The following is a 10144-nucleotide window of genomic DNA, read 5'->3' as shown; positions in this document are numbered from 1 at the left end:
AGGTGTCCTCATGCAGGGACAAGAGCTCCGGCTCATTAACATCTATGGTCCCCAATGACAGTGATACCAGACGTCTGCAGCATTACAGTCACTGGCCCCATCAGTCCATACGCCTGAATGCCATTTTACGGAGGTTCAGACATAAACCTCCACGGAGCCGCTGAACGTCTGCAGGAACACGGTGAACATTGCCTCAATCACCCATAACCCTGCACCACGTGGACTGGGGACGTCTGCGGCTCCAGCTTTAGTCTCTGGATCAAACAGAACCAAACGTGAAGCATAAAACCTCATATACAGGATCATATTCTCCTATAGGGACCGGGAACTGGGGAGACCCAAGAACAGTCTGAAAATAAGTGTGGTGCACCTGATGTGTGAGCTCCGTTATCACAGGCTGGATGATAGCATGCAGCATGACCCCCCCATCAATACACAGAAACTCCAGGCTTGTATACACCCCCCATCCTTCAGTACAAGGTCACCCTGATAAACACCAGCACCAGGGAGGGAATAAATACCGAGAGCAGCGAGAAGACACCAGGTGCGGCGCCCGAAACAGGTGAGGACTACACATCGCACCCACAGCAAGAACGCTGCAACTGTTCCACTGCCACATACAGCACTGCCCCGATCTGTACCAGACCGCCATATACCCCACGACTTATACACACACCACTATATAACCCACACTGCACCCGATCTATACACAGACCGCCATATACCCCACGACTTATACACACACCACCATATACCCCACACTACACCCGATCTATACAAGCCGCCATATACCCCACGACTTATACACTGCCATAAACCCCACACTACACCCGATCTATACAAGCCGCCATATACCCCACGACTTATACACACACCACCATATACCCCACACTACACCCTATCTATACAAGCCGCCATATACCCCACGACTTATACACACACCACTATATACCCCACACTGCACCCGATCTATACACAGATCGCCATATACCCCACGACTTATACACACACCACTATATACCCCACACTACACCCTATCTATACAAGCCGCCATATACCCGACTTATACACACACCACTATATACCCCACACTACACCCGATCTATACACAGACCGCCATATACCCCACGACTTATACACACACCACTATATACCCCACACTACACCCGATCTATACAAGCCGCCATATACCCCACGACTTATACACACACCACTATATACCCCACACTACACCCGATCTATACAAGCCGCCATATACCCCACGACTTATACACTGCCATAAACCCCACACTACACCCGATCTATACAAGCCGCCATATACCCCACGACTTATACACACACCACCATATACCCCACACTACACCCGATCTATACACAGACCGCCATATACCCCACGACTTATACACTGCCATAAACCCCACACTGCACCGGATCTATAGACACACCGCCATATACCCCACACTACACCCGATCTATACAAGCCGGCATATACCCCACGACTTATACGCACACCACTATATACCCCACACTACACCCGATCTATACCAGCCGCCATATACCCCACGACTTATACACACACCACCATATACCCCACACTACACCCGATCTATACACACACCCACAATATACCCCACACTACACCCGCCATATACCCCACACTGCACCTGATCTATACAAGCCGCCATATACCCCACGACTTATACACACACCACTATATACCCCACACTGCACCCGATGTATACAAGCCGCCATATACCCCACGACTTATATACTGCCATAAACCCCACACTGCACCGGATCTATAGACACACCGCCATATACCCCACACTACACCTGATCTATACAAGCCGGCATATACCCCACGACTTATACACACCGCCATATACCCCACACTACACCCGATCTATACACAGACTGCCATATACGCCACACTACACCCGATCTATACACAGACCGCCATATACCCCACTCTACACCCGATCTATACAAGCCGCCATATACCCCATGACTTATGCACACACCGCCATATACCCCACACTGCACCCGATCTATACACAGACCGCCATATGCCCCACGACTTATACACACACCACTATATACCCCATACTGCACCCGATCTATACACAGACCACCATATACCGCACACTACACCCGATCTATACAAGCCGCCATATACCCCACGACTTATACACACACCACTATATACCCCACACTACACCCGATCTATACAAGCTGGCATATACCCCACGACTTATACACACCGCCATATACCCCACACTGCACCCGATCTATACACAGACTGCCATATACCCCACACTACACCCGATCTATACACAGACCGCCATATACCCCACTCTACACCCGATCTATACAAGCCGCCATATACCCCACGACTTATGCACACACCGCCACCCGATCACACCACACTGCACCCGATCTATACACAGACCGCCATATACCCCACGACTTATACACACACACCACTATATACCCCATACTGCACCCGATCTATACACAGACCACCATATACCGCACACTACACCCGATCTATACAAGCCGCCATATACCCCACGACTTATACACACACCACCACATACCGCACACTACACCTGATCGGTACACACACCCACAATATACCCCACACTGCACGAGATCTATACACACACCCGCCATATACCCCACACTACACCTGATCTACACACACACTCACCATATACCCAACACTTCACCCGATCTATACAAGCCGCCATATACCCCACGACTTATACACACACCACCATATACCGCACACTACACCTGATCGGTACACACACCCACAAAATACCCCACACTACACCCGATCTATACATATACCCGCCATATACCCCACACTACACCTGATCTACACACACACTCACCATATACCCAACACTTCACCCGATCTATACAAGCCGCCATATACCCCACGACTTATACACACACCACCATATACCGCACACTACACCTGATCGGTACACACACCCACAATATACCCCACACTGCACCAGATCTATACATACACCCGCCATATACCCCACACTACACCCGATCTATGCATACACCCGCCATATACCCCACACTACACCCGATCTATACACACACCCGCCATATACCCCACACTACACCCGATCTATACACACACTCGCCATATACCCCACACTACACCTGATCTACACACACCCGCCATATACCCCACACTACACCCGATCTATACACACACCCACAATATACCCCACACTGCACCGGATCTATACACACACCCGCCATATACCCCATGCTACACCCGATCTATACACACACTCGCCATATACCCCACACTGCACCCGATCTATACACACACCGCCATATACCCCACACTACACCAGATCTACACACACACCCGCCATGTACCCCACACTACACCCGATCTATACACACACCCGCCATATACCCCACACTGCACCGGATCTACACACACACCCGCCATGTACCCCACACTACACCCGATCTATACACACACCCGCCATATACCCCACACTGCACCGGATCTATACACACACTCGCCATATACCCCACACTACACCCGATCTATACACACACCCACAATATACCCCACACTGCACCCGATCTATACACACACACTCGCCATACACCTCACACTACACCCGATCTATACACACACTCGCCATATACCCCACACTACACCCGATCTATACACACACCCGCCATATACCCCACACTACACCTGATCTACACACACCCGCCATATACCCCACACTACACCTGATCTACACACACCCGCCATATACCACACTACACCCGATCTATACACACACCCGCCATATACCTCACACTACACCTGATCTACACACACCCGCCATATACCTCACACTACACCCAATCTATACACACACCCGCCATATACCCCACACTACACCCGATCTATACACACACTCGCCATATACCCCACACTACACCTGATCTACACACACCCGCCATATACCCCACACTACACCCGATCTATACACACACTCGCCATATACCCCACACTACACCTGATCTACACACACCCGCCATATACCCCACACTACACCCGATCTATACACACACCCGCCATATACCTCACACTACACCTGATCTACACACACCCGCCATATACCTCACACTACACCCGATCTATACACACACCCGCCATATACCCCACACTACACCCGATCTATACACACACTCGCCATATACCCCACACTACACCTGATCTACACACACCCGCCATATACCCCACACTACACCCGATCTATACACACACCCGCCATATACCCCACACTACACCTGATCTACACACACCCGCCATATACCCCACACTACACCCGATCTATACACACACCCGCCATATACCCCACACTACACCCGATCTATACACACACCCGCCATATACCTCACACTACACCTGATCTACACACACCCCCCATATACCCCACACTACACCCGATCTATACACACACCCGCCATATACCCCACACTGCACCCGAGCTATACACACACCCGCCATACATCCCACACTGCACCTTATCTATACACACACTCGCCATATACCCCACACTAGACCTGATCTACACACACCCGCCATATACCTCACACTACACCCGATCTATACACACACCCGCCATATACCCCACACTACACCCGATCTATACACACACTCGCCATATACCCCACACTACACCTGATCTACACACACCCGCCATATACCCCACACTACACCCGATCTATACACACACCCGCCATATACCCCACACTACACCTGATCTACACACACCCGCCATATACCCCACACTACACCCGATCTATACACACACCCGCCATATACCCCACACTACACCCAATCTATACACACACCCGCCATATACCTCACACTACACCTGATCTACACACACCCGCCATATACCCCACACTACACCCGATCTATACACACACCCGCCATATACCCCACACTGCACCCGAGCTATACACACACCCGCCATACATCCCACACTACACCTTATCTATACACACACTCGCCATATACCCCACACTACACCCGATCTATACAAAGCCGCCATATACCCCACACTATACCTGATGTAAACACACAGCGCCATATACCCCACACTATACCTGATCTATACACACAGCGCCATATACCCCTCACTACCCCCGATCTATACACACACTTCCATATACCCCACACTGCACCTGATGTATATATGCAGGTCCCCTAAACTTGTGCCTCACTATCCTGCAGGCCCCTCTTAATTGGAATGACCCACTAATTGTATGTGTTGCCTTTTCTCTGTCACCCAGGAACCTGTCAATCATGCTGCGTTTCTTCGCTTTCCTCGCCTTGTGCTCTCTAGCACAATGTAAGTACAAAAACCCTATGAAAACTGACCAATGTCTGTAGATGGAAGTGAGGGCAATGAGGGGCTCCTGTGTGTCGGGGTCTGTGGGACGGAGAATGAATTCTTGAAGACACAAAAAGCACAGCGAGGTCAAAAATACTCTGTTGTAAAGAAGTCACAGTAAATGAGCAAGTGCTAGTCAAAAAATGAAAAAATACAGGGTATTTAGTTAATACATTTTTTTGCAAAAAAATATATATGAAGCTGCTCCAACAATCGCCAAGGTATACCCATAATAGAGCAGTCCTGTCTAATGTATATAATCCCTATCTGATGTATTAAAAACCTGATCATCTGTATAGTACATGTATAAGCAGGGTTCAGAGAGGGAATATCCATGTGGACATGCAGGATGGAACAGCTTAAGTGCAAATAACCCACAAAGGAGTGATGGTTCCCAGTCTTGTAGAAACAAGAGAACAATTATAGAACCAGAAACACATGGGCTACTTGCACAGTGAACAAGTCTGTAGAAACCTGTTCACACCACCAAGAAACTTGAAGACACAAAAAGAGCACAGCGAGGTCAAAAATACTCTGTTGTAAAGAAGTCACAGTAAATGAGCAAGTGCTAGTCAAAAAATGAAAAAAAAAAAAAAAATACAGGGTATTTAGTTAATACCTGTCTGTAGATGGAAGTGAGGGCAATGAGGGGCTCCTGTGTGTCGGGGTCTGTGGGACGGAGGATGAATTCTGCAGCATTCGAAGCTTCTGTCTTCACCCCACAGGCTGTCCCACCATCCTCACTAAATCTCAGTGGGGAGGAAAGGCTCCAACCTGCAGGACAGCAATGTCCACTCCAGTCACCTATGTGATCATCCACCACACCGCCGGCGCTGCCTGCTCCAGCCAGTCCGCCTGCATCACTCAGGCCAAGAACATCCAGAACATGCACATCAACACCAATGGCTGGTGCGACATCGGATACAGGTAAGTGGCCCCGTAACATCCATGGATTCAGACATCTCGATGGTTCTTACCGGGGCCTTTGTCTTTGCAGTTTCCTGGTTGGAGGAGATGGCTCCATATTCGAGGGCCGTGGCTGGACATCTGTTGGTGCTCACGCTCCAAACTACAACTCTAACTCCATTGGTATCAGCTTGGTCGGAACCTTCACCAGTAAGTCCGGGGGATCCTGGGGGGCTTCATGGATCTAACCCCGGTGACCACATTATAACCTCTGCTGTGCTATTCCAGGTAGTAACCCCACAACCGCCGCACAGAACGCTGCCAAGAACCTGATCAGCTGCGGCGTCACCAAGGGATATATCAAGTCCGCCTACATCCTGAAGGGACATCGCAACGTCACCGCCACCGAGTGCCCCGGAAACACCTTCTACAATACTGTAAAGACCTGGCCCCGCTTCCAGGCCTAAGGCCAATTCCTGGATTTTGGTCCTCTGTGAGGATGGGCCCGGAATTGCTGGAAATCTGAGATATGGACCAGTAACGCCTGTAGTATAGAGGAGGGTCTGCAATGGTTGGAGACGGTTACTGTGCAGCAACAAATAAAGAACCTGTGAAATAAAAGCTTTGTCTCCGAGCCGCTGTGAGAGTGAATGTACGAGTGTAGGACGGGGACTGGGCCGAAGGGTGACCGCAGCGATCACAGCGCGCAGACATGTCACTGCTCTCCGCGGCACGTACGCTGCACACAGGGTGGTCTGCCGATGAGAACAAGGATTGCTATATTCACTGACAGATCATTTCACCTGATAAGAATATCATCTTATCATAACTGTAACACTACTAGAAACGATTGCTCTGATTATCGGCTGGTCTAAGTCTATGTGCAATCAGGATTTACAGCAGAAAATTCTACTGAAAATCACAATGTGTTGGCACAAAATCTGCTGCACGAAATACCGTGGCATGTCAAAGTTTGGGCACCCCTGGTCAAAATTAATGTTATTGTGAACAGTTAAGCAAGTTGAAGATGAAATGATCTCTAAAATGCCTGAAGTTACAGATAACACATTTCCTTTGTATGTTAGGCAAAATATATACGGTAGACATATTGTCATTTTGTACATTTTAAAAAGTACAAAAAGGAAAATGAGCCGACGCAGAAGTTTGGGCACCCTTGGCTGTTATGATCCCAATGGCAGGGGATCACAAAAGGACAAGCACAGATACAAACAAGCTCTAGGGCGATGGAACCTGAGCGGACCGCGACCCTGAACCTAACACACAAATAAAAGTAGTCGGGGAACGTGCCTACGATGATCCTAGACGTCTCGCTCCAGCCGAAGATCTAACTTCCCCTATTAGAAGAAACACAGACCTCTCTTGCCTCCAGAGAAATCCCCCACAGAAATAGCAGCCCCCCACATATAATGACGGTGAAATGAGAGGAAAGCACATGCGCAGTATGAAAACAGTTTCAGCAAAATGAGGCCCACTAAAGCTAGATAGCAGAGGATACAAAAGTGAACTGCGCGGTCAGCGAAAAACCCTTCAAAAAACCATCCTGAAATTACTTGAACTCATGTGCCAACTCATGGTACATGAGGAGCAATTTCAGCCCACTAGAGCAACCAGCAGCAAGAATCACATATCTGCAGGCTGGACTAAAAACCAAATAAAGCAAAACACCAAAACAGGAAAATCCAAACTTAGCTTGACCAGAAGGTTCTAGGAGCAGGGAGCAGAGGTAACAAGACACACTGGATACATTGATAACCGGCGAGGAAATGCCAGCAAAGCCAGGTTAAATAGGAAACTCCCATATCCTGATGGAACAGGTGGAACCCAGAGACCCAGGAAAGACAAGTCACCCAGTACCATCAGTAACCACCAGAGGGAGCCCAAAAACAGAACTCACAACAGAACCCCCCCCTTGAGGAGGGGTCACCGAACCCTCACGAGAACCACCAGGGCGACCAGGATGAGCCCTATGAAAAGCGCAAACCAAATCATCAGCATGAACATCCGAGGCAACCACCCAAGAATTATCCTCCTGACCATAACCCTTCCACTTGACCAAATACTGGAGTTTCCGTCTGGAAACACGAGAATCCAAGATCTTCTCCACAACATACTCCAATTCTCCCTCCACCAGCACTGGAGCAGGAGGCTCAGGCGAAGGAACAACAGGTACCTCATACTTCCGCAACAACGACCGATGGAACACATTATGAATAGCAAACGATGCCGGGAGATCCAAACGAAACGACACAGGGTTAAGAATTTCCAAGATCCTATAAGGACCGATGAACCGAGGCTTGAACTTAGGAGAAGAGACCTTCATAGGAACAAAACGAGAAGACAACCACACCAAGTCCCCAACACGAAGTCGAGGACCCACGCGGCGAAGGCGATTAGCAAACTGCTGAGCCTTCTCCTGGGACAACTTCAAATTGTCCACCACATGACTCCAAATCTGATGCAACCTATCCACCACCATGTCCACTCCAGGACAATCAGAAGGCTCCACGTGACCAGAGGAAAAACGAGGATGAAACCCCGAATTACAAAAGAAAGGAGAAACCAAGGTAGCAGAACTAGCCCGATTATTAAGGGCAAACTCGGCCAGCGGCAAAAAGGTAACCCAGTCATCCTGATCAGCAGAAACAAAACACCTCAAATAAGTTTCCAAGGTCTGATTAGTTCGCTCCGTCTGGCCATTCGTCTGAGGGTGGAATGCAGACGAAAAGGACAAATCAATGCCCATCTTAGCACAGAACGTCCGCCAAAATCTAGACACAAACTGGGATCCCCTGTCAGAAACGATGTTCTCCGGAATCCCATGCAAACGAACCACGTTCTGGAAAAACAGAGGGACCAACTCAGAGGAGGAAGGCAACTTAGGCAAGGGTACAAGATGAACCATTTTAGAAAAGCGGTCACACACAACCCAGATGACGGACATTTTTTGAGAGACAGGGAGATCCGAAATAAAGTCCATGGAAATGTGCGTCCAAGGCCTCTTCGGGATAGGCAAAGGTGACAACAATCCACTGGCTCGAGAACAGCAAGGCTTAGCCCGAGCACAAACCTCACAAGACTGCACAAAAGAACGCACATCCCTAGACAAGGAAGGCCACCAAAAAGACCTGGCCACCAAGTCTCTAGTACCAAATATTCCAGGATGACCTGCCAACGCAGAAGAATGGACCTCAGAGATGACTCTACTGGTCCAGCTATCCGGAACAAACAGTCTCTCAGGCGGACAACGATCAGGTTTACCCGCCTGAAACTCCTGCAAAGCACGTCGCAAGTCTGGGAAGACGGCCGACAAAATCACCCCATCCCTAAGGATACCAGTGGGCTCAGAATTTCCAGGGGAGTCAGGCACAAAACTCCTAGAAAGAGCATCCGCCTTCACATTCTTTGAACCTGGCAGGTATGAAACCACAAAATTGAAACAAGAGAAAAACAGTGACCAACGAGCCTGTCTAGGATTCAGACGCCTGGCAGACTCAAGGTAAATCAGATTTTTGTGATCAGTCAAGACCACCACACGATGTCTAGCACCCTCCAGCCAATGACGCCACTCCTCAAATGCCCACTTCATGGCCAAAAGTTCCCGATTACCCACATCATAATTCCGCTCAGCGGGCGAAAATTTTCTAGAAAAGAACGCACATGGCTTCATCACCGAGCAATCGGAGCTTCTCTGTGACAAAACCGCCCCCGCTCCAATCTCGGAAGCATCAACCTCAACCTGGAAAGGAAGCGAAACATCAGGCTGACGCAACACAGGAGCA

General features: G+C 49.2%; 1 protein-coding gene across 1 annotated transcript; it reads left to right on the top strand.

Annotated features, from left to right (window-relative positions):
• Positions 1–5340: 5340 nt before the first annotated feature.
• LOC138667118 (peptidoglycan-recognition protein SC2-like) lies at positions 5341–6957 on the top strand. Its single transcript, XM_069755425.1, has 4 exons — positions 5341–5396; positions 6164–6365; positions 6436–6554; positions 6633–6957. Exons 1-4 carry the CDS (start codon positions 5351–5353, stop codon positions 6809–6811), a joined length of 546 nt encoding a protein of 181 aa, XP_069611526.1. The 5' UTR covers positions 5341–5350; the 3' UTR covers positions 6812–6957.
• Positions 6958–10144: the final 3187 nt, after the last annotated feature.

Source organism: Ranitomeya imitator, chromosome 2 (assembly GCF_032444005.1).
Source record: "Ranitomeya imitator isolate aRanImi1 chromosome 2, aRanImi1.pri, whole genome shotgun sequence".
Lineage (NCBI taxonomy): Eukaryota > Metazoa > Chordata > Amphibia > Anura > Dendrobatidae > Ranitomeya > Ranitomeya imitator.
Note: the sequence above shows the minus strand (reverse complement) of the source record. Positions and strands in the feature narration are given on the sequence as shown.

Bases quoted from the DNA above. Each gene is read 5' to 3' on its own strand.
- LOC138667118 (XM_069755425.1), top strand. From the start codon at position 5,351: ATGCTGCGTTTCTTCGCTTTCCTCGCCTTGTGCTCTCTAGCACAAT. The intron at 5,397-6,163 runs GTAAGTACAAAA...TTCACCCCACAG, and splicing joins CTTGTGCTCTCTAGCACAAT to GCTGTCCCACCATCCTCACT. The intron at 6,555-6,632 runs GTAAGTCCGGGG...GTGCTATTCCAG, and splicing joins CTTGGTCGGAACCTTCACCA to GTAGTAACCCCACAACCGCC.